At 42.0% G+C, this 22,998-nt stretch overlaps 1 protein-coding gene across 1 annotated transcript in view; it reads right to left on the minus strand.

Moving 5' to 3' along the window:
- Positions 1-19,180: 19,180 nt before the first annotated feature.
- Positions 19,181-22,998, minus strand: part of CCDC102A (coiled-coil domain containing 102A) — a 44,965-nt gene continuing 41,147 nt past the window's right edge. Inside the window, exon 9 of the mRNA XM_031954570.1 lies at positions 19,181-21,799. Coding sequence (XP_031810430.1) covers positions 21,673-21,799 — 127 coding nt within the window. The 3' untranslated portion in view covers positions 19,181-21,672. The remainder of the gene's footprint in view (positions 21,800-22,998) is intronic.

A 22,998-nucleotide genomic window follows, 5' to 3' on the forward strand; every position in this document is an offset into this window, starting at 1 on the left:
AGCGAGTGCAAGAAATAATGTTGTAAAAAATTACCCTGGCATGAGTTCTGTCAATAAAAAGTTATTATAATAAAAAAAAGAGAAAAAGAAAAAAAAGAAAAAGAAAATAAAATCATCTTTTCATGGGATTATTAAATGGCACAGTGGATAGAGCACTGGCTCCCCAGAGTCAGGAGGACCTCAGTTCAAGTTAGGCCTCAGACACTTAACACTTACTGGCTGTGAGATCCCAATTGCCTCACCAAAAAAAAAAAAAAAAAAACAAACTTAAAATTAAAATCCATCTTCTCTAGAAAATGCTATTTAACTAATACAATAATCATATACTGTGTGCTCTATCCAGGACTGTGCTAGGCACTGAGAGTGTGATAAAGAAAAAAGCCTCACTTTCCCTACCTCAAAGAGTTTACAATATTCTAGGAACATAAGACTTGCATAAAAAATACAATACGAGATAAAAAATAGTACAGACAAAAAAAGAGATCTGAAGTGGCTCCAAGAAAATTAAGGGGAAGGAAATCTTTTTCCTTTTGTGGTACAGTTTTGCCATTACCAAGTACAGAAGTTCTCATAGTGTGAACTTCAACCACCCAGATCTTTTGAGGGGATCCTAAAAGTCAAAACTGCTTTCATAATAATACTAAAAAGTAGTACTGTCTAATATAGTAAAGCTCAATCAATATAAGAGAACACAAACAAAAGCTTTTCAGGATTCTTAATCATTTTAAAGAGTGTAAATGGGTCCTGAAACCAAAAAGTTTGAGAATCATCACTTGTAGTGCTTCACTCAAAGCTAGATACATAGTAGAAGGGCTTTGAGAAATATTTGATGAAAGGGAGAGACAAATTGGGATGGTTTTTATTTCTAGAGCACTGGATTGGTAATTCATCAAATTGTATTGTAATATCAATTCTATTTCTAACTAGGGGTGTGACTTTTATAAATCCCTATGGTTTTCCTATCATATATTAGATGGAAGTTATAGTAAGATCTCTTTTGGAGCTAAAATTTATGAATGAATAATTAGTTTTCTAGCCACATTCCTGATATTCCTTTCCATCTTATCTTGCCCTCTTCCTTGGAACTTATTCCACAATCGACAGTAAGGGAAGGTTAAATCCAGCAATGCTTAATTGGCTTCCAGTTCATGGTCCAGAACAAGACTGGTCCAACTTTTCAAGTTATTACCAACGCTGAAGATCTCAGCCACCATTTAGTTCTGAAATGCCTGTACCCAGAGGGAATTTTGGGGAGAAAGAAGCAGGCCATCAAAGCCACACCATCCTCACAGCAGCCCAGCTCTGGCATCCTGGTTCCCCATCTGTATGTACTTTATTAAATCCTTTAAGGATTTAAGCTTGTTTTAGTTAAGAAGGCTGCTGTCCCCCACTGGGGGGAGGGGCAAGTCACTTGAAAAAGTAGAGTACTACTCAGTTAGGGAAACTGCCCCTGGGCTAGAATCATCCCACTGGAGCCTTTCTACTCCGAAGGTCATTTGGTTGAATTTTATTAAATTTGGTTCATTGGTTTATTGCTCTTTCTGGGTCAGGGAATGCTATTTTGTTTTTCTCTTCTGAACAGTTTGGGGGCTTTTGGCTGTGCTTTGTTAACCAGCAAACAGCTTAATTTCATTGGAAGGGAAATGAAATCCTGCCGCAATAGTGAGTGATGAGTGATGATAGGTCTGGGCACTAAAAAATATTGGCTGATGGAACCTCAGTGCTTTTATAACTAATACAAAGGTAGGGAACCAAATTTGAGGGTACGTCCTTATATTTTTATGCCATCTTTCATCCAAGAATTCCAAAACACTGCAGATATAATCTGCCTGTTATATTTTATCACCCCATTTTACAGAAGGGAACATAATATCTAGTGATATTCCTAGTCTTGACAATTCCTGTGGCAACTGAGATGTTCACTGGAGAACTTATATGATCTGTTAGGAAAAAATAGCTTCTGAGACTTGCTTCTACCACTAACTAGTTATTTGCTCTTTATTCCACCACTTTAGGCTCAGTTTCTTAATCTGGAAACATATCAGCCCTACAATTTTTGAAGGGAAAGAAATAATAATAGATAAGATAGTGCTTTGAGAAGTTGAAATTGCTATGCAAATAACAATATGCAATTATTCATATTTGCTGGTAGTGGTTTTTTTGGAATTGATTGGATGAAGAAAACTGTAAATGGGTCCCATGGCTCCTTTGAACATCTGTGTCTATTGGTGCAAACAACTCCTTTACCAAGTGATCTATTTGGGACATTGCAGCACTGTCCTGATCTAACATGGGTCAGGAAACTGTTTTGGATGTGTTGATTGGGGGTAGGGTTAAGAGAAGAAGGATCATGTGTCCCCCATAGAATGTAAGCTTCTCAAGGACAGAAACTGTTTCATTTTGTCTTTCTATAGTCTCCTGGCACAGTGCTTCCACATAGTAAGCACTTACTGAATGCATATTGATTGTTTGAAGTAAGAAACTGGCACAAGCAATTAACAAATACTAACAAAAACTTTTAAAACCACCTTAGAAGTTTAGCCAAAATTTTTGTTCCAGGAAGCTCAAAGCATTTTAGACACAATAATTTCATTCAATAAACACTTAAAGAGAACAGTTCCTTAGCATAACATATATCCTCTAGTACTTGAAGTCAGGAAAACCTGTGTTCAGATACCACTTCTGACACTTATTGTGTAACTCTGAACAAGTGTCAATATTCATGTATCTGGGGCAATGCCATCATGGTCAGATCATGTTTAGAGTATTGCGTTCAGGTCTAAGTGCTACAGCTTAAGAAGGATTTTGATAAGCAAAATAGCAAGGAAGGAAGCACAACATGGAAGGGCCTTGAACCTATGTGATATAAAGAACCTTTTGACAAAGAATTGGAAAGCAGAGAGATGCCTATCAATGAGGAATGGCTGAACAAGTTGTAGTATATGATTATAATGGAATATGACTGTGCTATAAGAAATATTGAGCAGGCAGATTTCAGAAAAACCTGAAAAGACTTATATGAACTGATGCAAAGTAAAGTGAGCAGAACCAGAAGAACAGTGTACACAGTAAAAGCAATATGGTACAATGATCTATTGTGAGTGATTTAGTTATTCTCAGCAATACAATGATCTAAGATCATTCCAAAGGACTTATGATGAAAAATGTTAATCCACCTTCAGAGGAAAAAAATGATAGGGTCTGAATGCAGTTCGAAGCATACTGTTTTTCATTTTCTGTATTTTTTCATGTTTTTCCCCCCTTTGGATTTGTGTCTTTTTTTTTACAACATGACTAATATGGTAATATTTTGCATGATTGAACATGTTTAACTTATAACCAAATGCTTACTGCTTTAGAAAGTAAGGAGATAAGGGAAGGAGAAAGAAAGTTGAGAACTCAATTTTTAAAAAAATTAATGTTATGAACTGATATTAAATGAAATGAGCAAAACAAGAGAACATTGCATAGAGTAACAACAAGATTATGTGATGATCAACTGTGATGGTCTTGGCTTTTTTCATCAATGAAACAATTCCAATAGACATGATGGAAAGTGCCATCCACAGTCAGAGAGAGAACTGTGGAAACTGAACATGGATCAGAGCATAGTATTTTCACTTTTTTTTCATTTGTTTTTTTCTCATTTTTTTTCTTTTGACCTGATCTTTCTTGTGCGCATGATAAATATGGAAATATATTTAGAAGAATTGCACAATTTTGACCTAGATAAGATTGCTTGCTGTCTTGAAGAAGGAAGGGAAAAAAAGTTGGAAGTAAGGTTTTGCCAAAGTGAATGTCAAAAACTATCTTTGCATGTATTTGAAAAAATAAAATGCTATTATAAAAGAAACAAATGAATGTTAAAAAATTGACTATATATTGGGGAATGAATTGGGGGGGTGGCTCAATAAATTGTGCTATGTGTTTGTGATGTAATATTATTATTCTATGGGAAATGATGAGCAGGATGCTCTCTGGGGGAAAAAAATGGAAAGTCATCCATGAAGCCAATAAAGTGAAATGTATTATAAACAAAGTATTAACAATGTTCTGGGATAACTTTGTTGTTCTCAGCAGTACAATCATCCACTACTTCTCTGAAGGACTTATAATGAAAAATCCTATACATACTCAAAGAAGAAATTGATTATATCTAAATACAAATAAAAGCATTTTTCTCCCTTTCTCTTTCTCTCTTCTAACTTAATTTTTTCTTGACGATTTTTATTTTCATTAGCGTGGAAGATCTATGTTTTCTTTGATAACTTGATTTTTATGGAAATGTTTTAATTAACTTCACATGTGGTTTCTTAATTATGGGTGGGGATAAAGGAGAAAACCTAGAACTCAATAGCGTTAAAAACGTGTTTAAAAAAAAGTTTTTGCTTTGAATGTAACTGGGGGAAATATTAAATAAATCAAAAGAAAAAAGTATATAATTGGAGGAAAATAAAATACTTTAAAAATAAGGAAACTTTGAAGGAACAGGCATATTGAATTTGGAGGAGATTGAATAATCATGATAATTGTCTTCAACTATTTGAAGAGCTGACATGTAGAAGAGAGATGAGACTTCTTCTATTTGGCCGTAAAGGGCAGAACTGGGAGAAACAAGCAGAAGTTTTAAAGAGGCCATTTTAAGCTTGATGTCAGCATAAACTTCCTTACAATTAGTGCTGGCCACATGTGGAATGGATTGCCTCTGGAGGCAGTGCAATTTCTCTCATTGAAGATCTTCAAGCAGAAACTATTAGATATATTACAAGAGAGCTATTTTTTAGGGCTTGGGTTGGATTGGATAGTCACTGACATCCCTTCCATCTCTAAATTCTGTGATCCTAAGTTTGGAATCTTCTTTGCAGAGTTCATAAACCACTGACTTAATCATGGATTCTCTAGCATATTTGTTGAAGTACAATGCATTGCACTGGGTGAAAAAGTCATATGAAGATGAAAAAGTCATACAAAGGTGAAAAACGAAGTCCCTGCTCTCTTGGACCTTACATTGTAACAAGAAGTAGAAGAATACACTATGTACCCAAACACTTGTGTCATAGAAGGGCAGAACATAAATATTTCCTTTCTCTCCCTGGTGGCTTAACCAGGTTACCTCTTTCCTTTTAATCATAATTCTAGGGATAATCCTAAGTGTTACAAGGTATTCTCTAGTACTATATAGTTCAGGGATACACAACCAGTATGTTCTTCCCAATATCAATTGCCAGTTACCATTTCCTCATTATTATTCAGTTAATGATGATTATCCCCAATAGCAAACAACCAGTTATCTCTTTAATATCATTGAAAACCAGTTGATATTAACTTTTACAAAAGACTATTTACTAAAAAGATATAGCAAGAGCTGAAGTACAAAAAACTCCTGAAGCTGGGAGCCCATTCTCCTCTAACTCCTTGGTCTTTTGGAAGAGGGAAAGTGGTAACTCCCAGACATTCACCCTACTAAGTTCACTTCTTGGTACAGGATGACTGAGAGATGAGTCATTTTACTGTTTATAGCATATTGTATGTTGGCTGTCTGAGTTAGGTTAAGCAGATCTGACTTTATGGCTGGCTCCTCTTAGGGCTTGATTATTTTAGCTATTGACAGACTCTGTTATGGTCTCCTAGACCTCTGGTGACTTTTCAGACATTTTAAAGTTCAGGGGATCATGGGAACTGGCCAATTTGAGCCTAGAACTTGGAAGATGCTCAGTGTGCTCTACCTGCTGCTAACCTACATGGAGGCTTGTTGATTCTGTAGTAACAAAAGCCTTGTAATTCCCTACTTAGTGTACTTAGAATTCGCAAAAGATTCAAATATTTGAAGTTCTCTCTGTCTGTCTCTGTCTCTTTCTCTCATCTTTCTGTCTTTTTGTCTCTCTGTCTCTGTCTTTCCCTCTGGCTCTCTCTTTGTCTTTCTCTGACTCTATTTCTGTCTCCGTTGCTCTCTTTTCTTTTAAAATGTGAGGAAGATGAACGATTGTGGGTCTCTGCATAGAAAAGTTGCTTTAGGCCCTCTCCCTTATATGGTTGCCACGCAATCATGGACATTTGTTACTGCTGTTTTTCTGTCTCTGTTGGGTTTTATTCTTTCAACCTCTTAGGTGAATGAGTATTGGAGATGGAAAGGATCAAAATATGATATTGTGAATTTCAAAAGTGATCAGGGAAGAGGGAAACAAAAGGCTACATGTCCTACAGTGAGGATAACTGGAATGGGACATGTGCTTTACTTTATTGAGTGATTTGAGTTTTGCTGAAATGAAGTAGCAATTCCTGATTGGTCACCAATGACAGGGATTGTGCCAGAGAGGTTTGGCCACAAGATCCTGAGAAGTCACCCACTCAATAAACTATGGGAGAAGTTGAAGAAATCTAATTCTACCCCTCTCTTTAGGGACTCTCCAGCATGTTGTTCCCCTTGGATTTCTAGAAAGAAAGGGGATTTCTCTTTCTTCCCTTCCTCCCCACCACTGTCAATCGAGGCTGCAAGCATATAGCAATGAACTTGAGTCCTTGGCCATCTTCTGCTTTCTTCCTTGAACATATACCAGCAAGCAGTAGTATTCAGAAATGGACATTTTCAATTCTGCTGGCAACCTCATGAGTTAGAGAGATGAATAGAGGGTTCCTGAAACAGCACTGTGCCTTAGAAGAAAAGAAGTGTGGGCAGGAGGATGTGCTACTCTTGAAAGAATTAGAGTGGAAAATCAAGTAGAAAAAGCTAAGCAAACTCATGCTATATCCTGGATGGTCAGAAGTTCTGAGCCCTGCAAATTACTTAGACAATGGAGGTCTGAGGTGAAAGCAAAGTACCCAAATAATTATTCAGCAGTTTCACAAAGTTGTCTTTACCTTTTAGCAGAGTATAATCTGTGTGATGGGTTATTGTTTTATGTTTCTGAATTTTTAATGAGTGCTTAAGAGTCCTTTGTTTTTTTAAACATTTTCTGTGATGGAAGAAATAAATTCCCCTCCTATACTTGATATCCATACTGCACACTGAGTACCTTTTCTAGAAGTGATTCTATTAACCAATTATTGGAGAGATCCCAGACAGCCAAACCTAAACTTTGTTTTAGAGGTTTCTTTGGTGAGAGAATCTAGAGATGAGGACAATGAGCAAAACTCCCCCCAACTCTTCTCCCATGAACCTGTCTGTAGCAACCTACAACAAAACCCTTTGTGGAAGGGGGTCTGCTGCATCTTGGATCAGACCTGAAGAGTTGAGTGCCAGCAACACCAAGTTCTTAATCCTTTTCTTGAAGCACCAATCATCTTTGGGGTTCATCTGAGTTCTGTTTCTTTTTGGAGCTAACCTATTTGTTTCTAGGCTATCAGGGATCCTTTCTTCTCCATGGGCCTGCAGTTTGGGAGTCACCCATGGACTTTCTTTATTCTTTTACTTGCAGAATCCTTCTGATAGAGCTGCTACTTCTTTCCAAGAAATGCTACTGTTGCAGATATCTCTTTCATCTGGATACTTGTTCCCCAAAAAGTCTTTGACCTCATGAGGATAAAGGGTAGCTACCAGGGCTAGAAATGCTCACTTCTTAGGAACTCAGCATTATTGGTCAATACCAAAAAAAGCGGAAATAAGGGAGCCAAAGACTCCATTTAGGGAGGTACTTATTTTCACTTCAGGATTTGAAGCTGACATTTCCAAAGAGGAGAGCAGTGGGGAAAGGAGAGAAAAGAAATCTCCCATTATTCATTCACTCTTTCTGGAAGTCAAAGGAAGACTAATCTCAAAAGAGGGGTAGAGCTGGCTTTCTTCCACTTCCTTTACATCGCACTGAAGAGTTCTTCCTGACTCTATAGTCAAACCCCTTTGACACAACTTCCATGACTGGTGACCAATCATGAGATTCTGTGTCATCTCACCAAGACACATGCCACTAAGCAAAGAGCCAGAGCAAATGTTGCACTACAAAGTTAGTTACATATTTGATACAAAGTGTAAAGTATAAAGAAAGAGAGATTCAAATGCTCTAAAAAAGTGATGGTCTTTCCCATCTTTCTATCCCCCAGTGTATCATTTTTATCAATGTCATAAAAATCTTAGCTTAAATTTTAGCTTAAAATGTATGAAGATTTTTAAGATACCTGTATAGATGGGCAAATTGAGGCTAGGAATGATTCATTCACACTACTGCTCCTTAGGAAATTTAGATTTAGAAATAGACTCAGTCCCTCAGAACATTCTCCCCACTCAGTAAACTAACACTCCCATAAGTCAGACTCTTTAAAAGGGAAAAGAGCTGACAGACTCTTTTCAAACATAATGACTACTTTCCCATTCATTCACATCCACAATCATGGAGTGATGGGAGGACATTCTATAACAAGTGAAAAGAACTGACAGCAAGAGGAGATAAAATCTGGTGCCACATGGATTTCCCCAGAGTTGCTGCCTGATAGAACTGAAGCCCTTAGATTAGTAAAAGTTGTTTGTGTATTGTGTTTCTGTTTTAAAACTGTGCTTATCCTTATTTCAAATAGGGGCTGTTTCATTCTTTCTACAATTACATCAGATTCTAACATTGTATCTGACATACAACAGGTTCTTAATAAATACTTGTCAATTGAAAAAATAAAATTGTGCATGTGGGATTTACTTCTGCCAATCTCAGCCAGGGTAAAAATCACATGGATCTTTTTCTGGTCCCTATGTAAGGTGATAGGTAGGGGGAGAGATATACAGATATTTCGAGGAAACTTAGTTAAAACCCATAGTTCACATTTATATGTGTCTTAAAGTTTACAAAATACTTTCTTCACCAAAAAAATGTATTATTTGTGTTGTTATTCCCATTTTTCAAATGAAGAAGGAAATAGTCATAGGTTCAGAGAGTCATAGGGAAGAGAAATTGCTTTCCTATGGCCATACAGCTAACAAGTGTCAGAGTGAGAGTTAAACTTCTAAATTCTGTGCTCTTCCTACTACACTACCCAAAATATTCTACCTTCCTTCCCTTCCTTAGTTTAGATTATGACAGTTTAGTCTCTTTGACTTTGGAGAATGTGAAAGGAGAAAAGGAAAATTAAGAGAGGGTTCTGGCTCATTCTCTTTTCACTTTAGATGAGAGTCCTAGGATTATATTCTCACTGGTTTATAGCTCATGCTTATGTGTCATTCTGCTCTCTTAACTTGTATCTAGCTTGTCTCTGGATGGTATGTATCACACAAAAATAATATATTTGACATGCAAGTGACTAGGACAGGCAGACCAACACTTATGAATCAAAAACACCTCTGGCTTTTCTTTAAGCAGACAAGCTAGGCTGTGGAGACTGAAAAGTCATATCCTTAGATCGGATGATTGTGGGACATTTTCAAAAGGTCTCCCTTGTTTTTTCTGTCCTCTTTCTGCTCCTGCTGTCCTTGGCCTTAAACTTGTCTGTCTGGGGGAATGCTTCAGAGAAAAGATAGCTGGGAATCCTCCAATCTTTTCACTCCCATTGACATCTTAAGTCATCCTTATTCTCAGCTCCTTCAGGCAAAACCAAACAGTTACACTTTCTCCAAGGTTCAAAATCAGAATAAAAGAACATTTGCCCAGAAAGCCATGTGTTAACTTGCCTTTCTAGCATTGTTGGTGATTGTGTGTATGTGTACTGATGAGCTTTTTACATTATTGATAATTTTGTTGGGTTGTGGTTAGATTAATAGAAAAATCAGTGAGGATCAATGGATTTGTAGACAGAGAATCTGAGTTCAAATTCTGCACATTCCTTTGGCAAGGCATTCAACCTCATGGGACTCAGTTTTCTCATCTTAGAAAAAGGCAGTTGAACTAGTGAATTTTTAAGATCACCTTTAAAAGCTCTAAGTTTATGCCCCTATGACCTATGACATCCTACAAAATTCCTCTAGTACCCTCACATTGAGAAATAGCTCTTTAGGGTGAGGTATCATGGGGATGTGAGAACCAGTTCTTGAGTTGTTTTATTTTCAGTACAAACATTTATATCTATAAAATATATATCTATATCTATATATATCTAAGCAAATGCTATAAATCAGGGCTTGATTTATTATTTTGTTGATTGTCTAAACTTAAGAAGGAAAAAATGTCAGTAAGGCAAATTGAATTTTAAAATGTGCTACACTTTTCAGAGAGCTGGATGTTAAATATTTACCAGCACATCCCTGGGTGTATCTATTGTAGAAGATTAATCTTGTTAACATAGAATTTAGAGCTTTAGGAAATCTAAGTCATTATTTTTCAGGGAAGAAAACCATGTTTTCCTCTTCAATCTATAGTCCAATCTATAGAAACTCAACTGCCAAAATAATCTTCCTAAAAGCCTAGGCCGTCCCCACCCTACTCAAATATTTCTAATTCCTTTGTTGAAAGACTTAACTACAAACTCCTCAGCCTGGCATTAAAGGCTCATTGTCATCTGACTCCTGCTAACCTTTCTGGTCTTATTTCATACTGCTTCCCTTCTTGGACCTGCCCATGTAGTCAAATTAGACGACTAGCTATGGCCTGACCTCAGTACAGTATGCCCTGCCTCCATAGGTTTATATGAGCCACTGCCCACAGCTGGAATGAACATCCCTGCCATCTCTGCCCCTCAAAAGCATCAGCCTTTGTTTTTCCCAAGCTCAGCTTAGGTACTACCTCCTCCCTCAAAGGTTTACCCATCCCCCAATCAGTAGTGCTTTGAAAACAGGCTTCTTAATCTTAGCAACTTCTTTTTGAGACTGTCCCCAGTCCATACTGTATACCTCTTGTCTGCACAGTTATTTGTATGTTGGTTCTTCCACTAAGAACTTTGAGAGTATGGACCGGGTTTTTCTTGTCTTTTTTTTTTTTTTTTAATTCCCAGACATGAGCACAATGCCTGATACACAATAGGTGCTTAATAAGCTGTTATTGATGGTTTGTCTCCCTCCTCAAATTAAGTAACTATTACATGTTGTATACATATTGTCTTCCTGTCTCTTCTGTATAATGTAAGCCTCCTGAGGATGGAGACCCCTTTTGTTTTTATATCCCCAGTGTCTAGAACAGTCCTTTGGATGGATCTAAGTACATAATAGTTATTTGTTGAATTGAAGCTATTTGCCCAAGGTCATTCATTACATAGCTAGTGACCTATCTGAGGTCTGAATGCAGTTCCCTGAAACCAAATCCAGGGCTCTTTCCAACACCTATTTCATCCAAGAAGCCTCCCTAATACCTCTAGTCCATAGTGATCACTTCCCTCCTCTGAATTTTAACAACATTCCTTGCCAAAACTACTCATTTGGCACTTATCTTGAAATAAGTGTGTGTGTGTGTGTGTGTGTGTGTGTGTGTGTGTGTGTACTTTTCTTATTCCTTCATCTAGACTGTAAGCTCCCTGAGGGCAGGTTATACTTTATCTTAGCCTCTCAGGAGATCTTTTACTATGTTAGGTACAAAATAATCATCAAGTAAACATTTGCTATTTTTCTGAGGAGCAGGAAGTGGTGTATGCTGTACAATTATATATTAAATGAATATTCTTTCCTCCCTTTTTTTGACTCATTCTTTCAACAGACATTTATTGCTTATTGTGTGTGCCCAGAATCATGCTAGGCGCAGCAAATTGTGTGTATGCAAATCAGTATTTCAGCATGCACCAATAATTTACTAGGACTGAAATACTGTCTCTGACATTAGATAAAGGCCTCTGGTCCATTGTTTTCCCATGGCACCTCCCTGCTGATGCCAGTGCTAAAGCCAGAATTCTCTTAATTACAGTAGTCTCCTTGATCCTGTTCAGTAATCTCTTTCTTCTGACAGCTGTGCCCTCTTTCCTCTCAGGCAATATCACCATCCCAAAGGCTAACTTCCCTCCTGCTTCTCTTTCTCCTCCTCCTCTTCCCTCACTCCAGGGATCTTGTCCTTGGTCTACGCCATCTTCCTCTGACATTCTCGTCCCAGCGAGACCAGGACCTTCTGGCTACCCTCACTAGAGAAAGAAATCGCTTGGGTCATAGAAGCTGGCTCTAATCTACCAAATTTGGGGCTCTTTGTGACTCCTATAGAGGGGGAGGGGTGAACCTGTAATCCCAATTCTAATCCCACACCTGCCTCCGCACACACCCTGCCATCTCTCCTGTGACTGCACCCGGGGCTCAGCTTTCAGTAGGGGGTATGATAGATCTGACTGGTATCTGGCCAGATCACTCCCTGTGTGCTCCCTGATTCCTCTGCTCTCACTGAGGCAGGTCTCTGCCAGGACAGCCAGAACAAGGGGGAAAGTGGTACTGTTTATCCTGGGATAAGCCACCATTATCAGGAGAGAAGTGGGGCTGCAAAGGTGAGGGAGGGACCAGGATCTGCAGCAGAGACCGTTGTGCAAAGAAGCCTAATTCCTTTTCAAGAATGTGCCAAGTGGTCAGAGCAGAAAGAAGGAAAACAGAGGGAAAGGAAGATCAGGTGGGAAAGACGGATAGAGGGTGAGTGAGGGGTTATGGAGGGACATGGGGTCAGCGCAAGCTCTCCCACTGGACCCCTTGGGTTGCTGCTGGCTCGGACACTCCGGGGGCCTCTGTTTAGGCAGGCTGTCATGCTAATAGAGATGGATGAGGCGGCAGAGGGAAAAGAAACAGATACTGGCCATTTCTCCCCCAGCGGATTGTCCAACAGGCATTCTCGGGCAGGGTGGTGTCTGTCCTCACGCCTGCTTCTCTCCTCCCCCACCCCCCACTTCCTGGTTGAACAGGACATCCTTGGGATGTGTCCCCTCAGGAAGGGGGGCCATGCCCCAGACTTGTGCCTAACTCCTTTCAGTTTTCCCAAGCACTGTCAGAATTATTCACTCCCAGCCTGGGAACTAAGATGCTTCCATTAGTAGGTTACATAGGGTGAGGATTTCAAAACCTCTGGACTCTTTGGTACCACTCACAATTTGGAAAGTGTAGGAAGCAGACTTATTTATTCAAGATCGCTCAGAGATTGTACAAATGGTCATCTACTGTCAGAGCTGAAAGGGACTTAAGAGATCCTCTAGTCCAAGGTCCTCGTTTTACAGAGGAGGTAACAGGCTTGGGAAGGGGCAGTGGTTTGCTCAAGGTCACACAGGAAAGCCTACAATAAAAGTCTCATGATTTTCTTCCAAGTCCTTTCCCGTGCCATGCTGTTTTTCCAGAACCGTCCTATTGTCCTTCCCATCAGGCTTAGGGAGATGTTTCCACAGCAGTATCTCTGCTGACCTTCCCAAGCTTCAAGCTAGGAGATGATCTTGGGCAGGTACCAGGAAGCCATTCCCTTCCCCAGAGGAGAGCCCCACTCCATCTTGGTGTCCTGAAAGTTGGTGCAAGGTTTAAGTTTGGTGAAAACATTACCTATCCCCTATACCTGCAACCACCTCCCCTCATTCTGATGTCCGCAGCTGGCCCCCTTGCTTTATGGTCATCAAATTCATCGTGTGGCCAGTTCCTCTCCTCCATCCGGATTTGATCATCCATAAAAAAATTAATGTTCACTGCAAATAAAAAAACACACACAACGGAGGAAGGCTTTTTAGGCAATCAATTAAAAGCCTGAGAGAGAGGGATTATCTCATTGAAATATCAATTTTTAATAACACTGCATCTTTGAGTTCCTCTAGAAAAACTTTTTCCATTTTATTTCCCTGGTTTATGGCTTTTCTTCTAGCCATACACTATATAACCATCAGAGACATTCCCCCGGATAACACCTGGCAGAGTCTAGGGCAAGAGTCAAATGGTTTTTTCGGCCAGAAGAGTTCAGTTCTCTTCTCTACTGCCTTGTGGTCTTCTGGCTCAGCCTGGGAACTGGAACCTTTCCTTGCATTCAGTATGTGCTTAGGCAAATAATTTCCGCTTGTCTTTGCCTATTTCTGTACTTACCAGAGAAATGCGGGGAAGCTGGAGACAGTCCAGAGAAGGATGGAATTGATCAGAGGTTGGGGAAAAATACCCTGGAGGAGAAGTAAAAGGAATTGGGATGATTTATCCCAGAGAAGAAAAAGCTCAGTATTACTTAGTGGCGATCTTCAGATTCTCTTGATTAACAACTACTGAGCTCCTACTATGTGCTATCAAGTGTCATGTATGTGTTATAAGGTTTACAAATAATAAATAACTTGTAGTGAGCTCCACTCCCTTTTGAGTGGAATGGTTTTTTTTTCCTTCTCAATAATATTTTATTTTCCTAATTACATATAAAGGTACTCTTTAACTTTTTCCCCTTGAGGCAATTGGGGTTAAGTGACTTGCCCAGGATCACACAACCAGAAGTGTTTGAGACCAAATTTGAACTCAGGTCCTCCTGACTTCAGGGCTGGTGCTCTATCCACTGCATCATCTAGCTGCCCCTAACACTCATTTTTGTAAGATATTGAGTTTCAAATTTTTTCTGTCTTCCTCCCTTACTTTTCTCCTCCCCAAGACCCCAACCAATCTGATATAGGCAATGCAAGTACGATCCTTTTAAACATATTTCCATATTTGTCAGATTGTGAATTAAAGATCAGAACAAAAGGGAAAGACAATGGGAAAGGGGGAAGAAGTGAAAATAGTATGCTTTGATCCACATTCAGTCTCATAGTTCTTTCTCTGGATGAGGAACTATTTTTCCATCCCACGTCTGTTGTAAATTGTCTTAGATCACTGTACTGCTGAGAAAAGCTAAGTTCATCATAGCTGATCATTACCTAGTCTTGTTGCTGTGTGCAATGTTCTCTTGGTTTTACTCACTTCACTTAGCATCAGTTCATATAAATTTTTCCAGGCTTTTCTGAAACCAGTCTGTTCGTCATTTCTTATAGAATAGTAATATTCCATTACATTCATATACATCTTATTCAGCCATTTTTCAACTAATGTCCATTCAATTTCCAGTTCCTTGCCACTATAAAAAGAGCTGCTACAGACATTTTTGCAGTGGAATGTAAACAGGATCCATCTTAATTTTGTATTTTTATCTCAAACACCTAGTAGGAAGGTATCTGACATAGAAGAAACACTTAATAAGAGAATGTGGATTTTTGGATTGGTCAATTGATCAATTGGTCAACATGGGTTGGAATATAATACTTATGGGAAATTTGGTGATTTCATTGAGGAGCAAAGAATAATGAGTCTGGAATGAAGTTTGAGACCCTAGAAATGATAAGGAGATGGATCAAAGAAGCTTGAGACCTTATAGATGATAAGGAAATAGATCAAAGTCTGCCGATTCCTCCTCCTTTCTGCAATAGCTATCAGAAAGGCCCTCTTGTTTACCAGGGTTATGTGACAGTGAAATTAGTGAGCAGCCCAGGGTACAGGGTAGAATTTTTTGCAGAGGTCATTTCAGTAAAACAGCCTCTTTTTTCTTGAGAAAGCAGCATGGTTTAGGAGATAGAGGGATGTCCTCTGATCCAGGCAGAGAAGATTCTGTGATTAAGACATGGTAAGGTATCGACCTAACTCACTAGCATGGTCTGCCTGAAAATTAAATTTAGCTCTTTCTTTGATCACTATAGTATCACACACAGGAAATGAGGAAGTCGTGAGGTTTCTTCTAAGCAATTGCTAGTGTTTTCCTAATAGTTGCATCAAGAATAAACCAACCCTTAGATGTTTTTCACAGATGGTAGTTCTATCTTCTCCACTGGGAGAAACATTCTTAACTTATCAGCTGCTGCCCAGAGCAGGAACTACCAATTCTCTGGGGCCAGGAAGCTTAGGGATCTGTTTCTTCTATTGCCTCAGTCTTTATCTCCTGGGACAATTGAGATATTTCCATGAAGCTGTGGACAATTTCCACCCCCTTCCCACTACTACCTTTCTACTCACCTCCAACAAACTCAGAGCCAGGGGGGAAACCCAAGGGCAGAACCCTGGATGGGAGACCTTGACTCCTTAGTGTATCTCTCAGTATTTGACATGATCAACTCTGCATGTAATCTTGGACCTTAGTTTGTCTATTTTGGGGGTGGAGTCAGAGCAGTGGTAATGAAAATTTGGCTCATTAAAATTCATGAGATTTAAAAACCTAAAATCCATAGGTCTGTTGAAGCCCAGATGATCTACAAACCTGGATATTTTAAAATTCCCTTCCCCCACCCCCAGTCTCATCCTCCATCTCAGTAGTAGCTACCTTTCAGGCGGGAGGAATGATTCACCAAGGTGTTTTGCTGTGGGACAGTCAGTCAGAAAGCTCCCAACTCAACATCTCTCTCCCTAGGGAAGACTGGTATCAGTGCAGAGCTTCTAGTGAGAATCCTTGTCACATGCACATCTCTCCCTCTCCTGGCTTTCTCCCACCCTCCTTTCATGATTCCCTTTCTGATTCCTTTTGCTTTTCCCTTTTCCTCCCTTCTCCCCGTCTGTAAAAGAAGCTAGCCAGAGACCTAGAATACCCTGTTGTTCTGGCTCAGATGTGCTGAGCTTCTTGCCCTAAGGTATTGATTTTGGGGCCCAATGAGGGATTGCAGCCACTTCCCCAAAGACATTTCAAGGCTGGGCAGAGTATTGGAAAAGGCTGTTCTGGAAGGAGACCCATGACCAGCCCCAGGGGATGACTGGGGGGATGGGGGGAAAGGGGTTGTTCAGGGAGTCAAGAGGAGGAACCAGCAGAACAAGTAGGTTTGGTTCAGCTCAGCACTTTCCCTTCTTCTCTCCCTCTCCCCACCATTACACACACACCCCAGGGTGGTAGGAGGAGCTCACAGACAAGTTGTCTGGGCATCTAATGTCCTTTTTCCTCCGGGGTCCTAGCTTTGGAGGAGGGAAAATCTTGAAGGGATTTCCTGCTCTTCTCTCCCCCTCCCACTCAGTGCATGAAGCCCCCAGCCTTGAAGGGTGATGGGTAGAGCTGGGGGAGGGGAAGCAGCTGGCATCTCACAACCTTGCAATTAACAGTCAGCAAGGAGCCAGCCTGGCTTGGGAACAGCAGCTGGTTCCCCGGACCCCGTTGGCCTCCCTCCCCCAAGTGCTTACCACTTCTTCAAACATGTGACCCTTTTCTCTGCACATACTCACGAGGCCGCTAAGCCAGATGGGTAGTTAATTCACCTCAACTATTCATCAAGCACAGACTGAGGCAAGTTTCAGAAACCCTAAGGGAGACTGGGCTGGGGGATGGGACTGAGGCAGCACAGGTTATCACAAAAAGATACTGTCTCTTGGGTCAATGCTTGTCTTGGATCAGAAGCAGTATTTTGGCATAGGGAAGAGAACACCTTAATTAGGTCCCTGGTAAGGAAGACTTCTTGATAAGCCACCTCCTAAGCTCCCTAACTCAGGCAGTTTTGCCTGGGGGCCTGTGAGCCTTACTTTACCTGAGAGAGCTTGGCCTCGGCAGATTGAGAACTTCAAGTTTGGAGAGGCGGGGGCCTGGAAGCATAGACTAACTGGGTTAGAACTGGAAGAGATTTTCATTCTCAAAGCCAGCACCTGATTTTACAGAGGAGTAGTTAAGGGCCTTGCACAAGTAATGAAATCTAGCCTCAGTCCATCAAATTTCCCTACTCATTCTGCCCACTAACCGTTGCCTCTCCGGGCTCTCTTCCTCCATCACCCACCTTCCAGTCCCACCCTAATCATTCCATTTTCTTTCTTTTCACCAGAAAACTGTATAAGACGGCAAGCAGAAAAATAGACACAATGGGAAAGAGGAACAAGGGCAGGACTACAGGGGAAGTGGAACAATGAGATGAAAATCCCTTCTTAGAGTTAATCATAAGTAAAAAAAATAATAATGGTTGGTCTCTATATAGTATCTGCCATGTGCCAGACACTGCTAAGTGCTTCACAAATATTATGTTATTTGACCCTCACAACATCCCTGAAAGATGGGTGCTATTATTATCCCTACTTTATAGTTGATAAAACTGAGGCAGATAGAAGTTAAGTGAATTACTTGGCCAGGGTCACACAGCTAAGTCTCTCTGACCCCAAGCCTAAAATCCTTATCTCCTTTGCTACCTAGCTGCTCTAGTCTGTTTAAAACAAACTGGGCCATTGTTCCCTTCAGTCCTCTCATCTTGAACCTTGAGGATATTCTGGTCTCAGATCTCGAGATGGAAGGAATTATAGACTCTCTATTTGACTGTGAACTCCTTGACAACAGCTACTGTTGATTTTCTTTATGCTTAGCACAGTGCCTGGCACATAGTAGTCAGTTGACAGACTGACTCCAAGTGGCAAAGGATTCTGGAAGGATCACTTACTGAAGAGTTTCTCCAAAGCCTTTCAGAAAGCTGTGAGTCCAGTCTGGGGGGAGGGGAAGGCGAGGAAGGGTAGCCAGATTTCTTTTCTCTTGCTACCTGAAGTCAGTTGAGTTGTACAAGATGACCTTTGAAGGGGCTTCCTGTTATAACTTCTCTCTCTGGGTCTCAGTCTGTGAACCCACAAAATGTGAAAGGATGATCTCTATGGTCTTCTCTGGTTCAGATCCCTGTGCACCTAGACCCTATCTTTAGGTCCTTAGGAGCTTCCACTATGTCTCCTCACCTTAACGGGAATGGGAGAAAAATACTCATCCAGGGACTCCATTGAAGAAAATGGCTCAGGGTGTTAGGAGAGAAAAAAAACAGGAAATGGAAAGATGCTGAGGAGAAGCTGTGAAGACATCTTCATTTGGCTGAGGTCTGGCCTGGTGTGGAGAGAGCCAAAAGGCATCAGGGGAGAACCTGGCTGCCCTGGCGCTGGCAACTCTTCTCTGGTTTTGGCCCTCCTCCTTTCCTCTTTCCCACTCCCTCCCTTCCCTGGCATAGGAAGAGCTCCATTGTGAAGAGGTGATTGCTACCTTTGCTTTTTGCTACTGCTGCTGCCTTTAAGGCTCTCTGAAGCTGATGACTTCAGGCTCCTTCCCTGTTGTAACGAGGCCATTTCCAGCTCATACCCCCAAGACACGGGAATGTCATGTGTATGTAGGGCAGGTGAGGGAAGGCAGAGAAAAGGGGGGTCAGGGGACAGTGGGAGGTTCTCCTCCCACTTAGGAGATGAGAGACCCTAGGGCTGGGCCCAGGGCAAAATTGTGAAGTTAGTCTACCAGTGTTGCTGCTGCAATGGCCAGTCATGGAGTCAGGAAAGCTGGGTGCTGCAACACTAGCCCAGAATATTTCCCATTCTGGGTATTTCCCTATCTGTAAAAGAGCTGGGCTTGGACTAGATTTTGGACTTCCATTTTGATGATTCTTTTATCTCTGCCTCTGTCTGCCATCCTCCAATCAACCTATTTCCTTCAACACCCAAGGAACTTTTCCTGTGTTCCGGTGGGAAAAATCTTGCCTTTATTGAGTTTTGACTAGTCTTACTTAAGGTAGCAAGTGATACAATGGTATTTAGGATTAGGATTACTTCTAGCAGGAACATTTTCATTTTTATAGAAAATACTTGAAGCCAAAGAAAAGACCCAAAAGAATCTGTTAGAGAGAACTTTCAGTGGAAGGTGATTGTTGGGAATGGTAGGATATTAAGGGACTGGGGAACCCTGCCTGGTGTCTTGGAGGTCAGACTAGGGAAGCAAGCACAAAAGGGAGACTCTGGGGCTCAGCTGGGACACCAGCTCGCCCAGTGTCAAGGCTGCTTATAGACTCATGACATATATCAAAGATGGAAGGGCCCTCAGGGACCATTCAGTCTAATTCCTTCATTTTACAAAGCCAAGACTAGCCCATAGGTCACCTGACTTGTAGATCTTTAGTCATTTCACTTCCAGGAGTTGGTAAAGCCGAATAAAACCCAGGACTGCAAACAGGACATAGCAATCCCAAGCTTTTCCCAAACGGCACCAAAATTCCCATCCCCCAATATCTCCCACCCCTCCAACCCCCAGTCTCCCAATCTCCTAGTGGAGATGGGAGGTTCCTAGAGATCTTGCCACATGGAAGGAGTGGACAGGGGGCAGCCAGGCAAAGGAAGATACAGCCTCTGTAATTACTGCTCTGTTCAGACACTATCTTGCTTGAGGTGCCAGGGAGTCTGGCGGGGAAATACCAGCCCAGCCTGACTAGGTCTGTTGTGTGTCTGAGAATGTCCCGGCAGCTGAATGGGATGGGGGATGGTAGAAGGGGACCCCGAGTGTGGTGGGGGAAGGAAGATTGCTTCGAGATTTGGCTTTGAAGGTTCTTGTCACTTTATGCACAGGATTTAGGGCCAAAGGCATGTCTTTTTAGTTTCTCCTTATGGTCAAGTTCCTTTTTTATTTTTAATCCACCCAGGGCAGGAAACAGTCCCTCTCCTAGAGAGGGCCCCTGACCCATCCCTCTGGCTGAGCTTTGGAAAGTGGAGGGGACATGGGGGCAGGATAACGTCCTTGTGTTTCCCCATCACCCAACACTTCCTCCAGCACCTCCTCTCAAGGAAAATGAGCGTCCAGGAAGAGAGCTGTTGCCTCTCGTTTCCATGGCAACAAGCCCCACATTGCCCATAAAAAATCGGCTTGCACCATCGTTTTTAAATTTTTTATCATCATTTTAGGCCTGTCTCCAAGAACAGTATTAGAGTGTGGCTTGGTGACATGGAAATTGTCAGGGCCCATGTTTTATTAACAGCCTGTCGGGGAAGAGGGGGAGAGGGAGTGGGGTGGGGCTCTTAGAACAATAACCTCTCTGCAGTAGATGTTGGTCCGCCCCCCTCACCCCCATGGTCGGAGGATCCTATGCTATCAGCGTTAGAAGGGACCTTGGGAAGTCAGCCGGACCAATCCCTTCACTTTGGAGGGGCAACAGAAATGCCTGGGGGGGGGTCACTGGCTGTGGGCTCCTTGCCCCCCACGTTTCAGTGTCTCTCCCAGAGGATGGGGGTCCCAGACACTCCGGGCGCTATGTCTAGGGCGCCAGCCCCCATGACCTTGAGTGGAGGAGGAAGAGGCAGTGGTGTCTGAGACTGTCCCTCCCATCTCAGAAAGATACTTTCAAGGCCAAAAGCCTTGTTTTTGCCTCCTGCTTTTCCATAGTCAGGCTCAACTTCAGGCGATCTTAACTCAGTTTATTTAAAAAAAGTCTGAATTTGTAAAAATGTGCTTGTTGGCCCACTCATCAGACCCCTGGAAATGGGCTTGAGATGGTCTTCCCAATGGCTTCCTGGCTCCCTTCTTTTAATGCAGAAATCCAAAAGGATGCCCCAAACCAGGGAGAGGGAGTCCGAGTTAAATCCCCAAATCTTTTAACAGCAGCCAGCCTCTCCCTTAGTTCATATGTTTATAAAAATAAAACAGGTACAAGGACACACATACTTATATGTATGTATGTATGTATATAAAATATATATATATATATAAAATATGTATAATAAAACGCTTCTCCCACCTTTTCAGGGACTTGGATAGGCAGGACTGTGGTTGACCTCAGCTCCCACTTTGCTCTTTAGTGGCCCAATAAAGTCATTATCTTATTTTTAGTGTGTCCTTGTTGACTTTGCAGAAAGTTGAGGGTAGGGTGGAGGCCAGGGGAGAAAGGAGAGGTACAAAGGGGAGCAGGCGGAATTGGCTGGGAGACAAGGGGCATGAACTCTGGCCACGGGGGTCCACTAGATGGCCTCAGCCCGTCCCGAGTGGGGTGCGCCCTATCTCAGCCTGGTGAGGGCCAGGTTCTGAGCAGCTCTGTCCCACTTTGTCCCACGGCTCGCAGCCCAGGGCCGTCCACGTGAAAAAAGACCAGCCGCAACTCTCGGAGAAGGCCCAAGGATGGTCCTGATGCAAGCTGCACCCTCCCTCCTCCTTCCCGGCCCTAAGGGACTTGGATCTGGAGGTCTTCATCCTCATCCAGGTCACTTGTACCATCCCCAGCTTCTTCAGCTCCAAACCGAGAACTCCGGATCTTCCCAAAGAGGGGGGCATTCTGCTGCCGACGGAGCCTGTGGGAATGGGCCAGGGGGAACGAGATGGTCAAAGATTTAGCAGAGAATATGGGGGCAAGTTCTGAGCGCCGCTGGCCCCACCCGGGGCGGCAGCAGCTGCCATGGAAATCCCCATTAGGTGGTGATGGGGCAGCAGTCGGAGGACCCGGGTCCGAATCCTGCCTCTGACACCGGCTGCCAGCGAGACCCGAGGCAAACTTCAGTGCAAAAATGAGGGGAGGGGGCAGCCAGGCTCTCAGCCCAGCTCCAAGCTTGACCATCAACCTGACCCCTACAGACTCCAAACAGGGAAGGAGCACTGACTGAAGAGAAGGAGCACTACTCTGGTTCTCCATAACCATATAATCTCAGGCTAGTCTCTTAGCTTCACTGTGCCTCAGTTTCCTCATCTGTTAAACGAGATTAATTTATTGCCCTATGTTACCCAAGTTGGTCAGAGGATTTCCTAAGAAGTAAAAACATTTTTTAGAAGTATAAAAGTGATTGATAAACATATTGAGACTGCTTAGGTATTATATAAAGAAAGGCAACCAGAGGGCAAGGTAGACAGAGCACTGGGCCAAGAGTCGGGACTCGTACATCAGACAGTACCTGTGTGACTCCCGAGAAACCATTTAGTCTCTGCCAGCCTCAGTTTCTTCATCCATAAAATGGGTATAGTAATAGCCCTTACTTCATAGGCCTATTGTGAGGATTAGATGAGATATATCATATGTAAAGTCCTCTGCAAACCTCAAAGTACTATATAATGCCAGAGGTTTTTTATTAAATATAAAGAATTAGAACTATTGCTCAACTGTCAAGGGTGTTATGAAGCCCAGGGACAGGAATGAAGTTAAGGCTTAAAATATGGGAGAGGGGTCGTAGTTCTCAAATAATGAATGAATCCAAAGCACTGACAAAAGCGGGAGCCTCACCAAGGGGCAGACGTGTACCCAAGGGCATGGGCTGCAGCAGGTCCTTCTGCTTCTGAGCCCCACCTTGATCAGCTGCACAGGTCAGCAAAAACAGTCCCTGTCTTCAGAGAGTCTTTGTTCTACTGGGCAGGGAGAGGAAATATGTTTTTGTTGTTCTTGTCCCATCGTGTTTCAATTGTATCAGACTCTTCATGACCCCATTCTTGGCAAAGATACTGGAGCAGATTTCCATTTCCTGCTCCAGCTCAGTCTACATATGAGAAACTGAGGCAAACAGGG

Source organism: Sarcophilus harrisii, chromosome 2 (assembly GCF_902635505.1).
Source record: "Sarcophilus harrisii chromosome 2, mSarHar1.11, whole genome shotgun sequence".
NCBI lineage: Eukaryota > Metazoa > Chordata > Mammalia > Dasyuromorphia > Dasyuridae > Sarcophilus > Sarcophilus harrisii.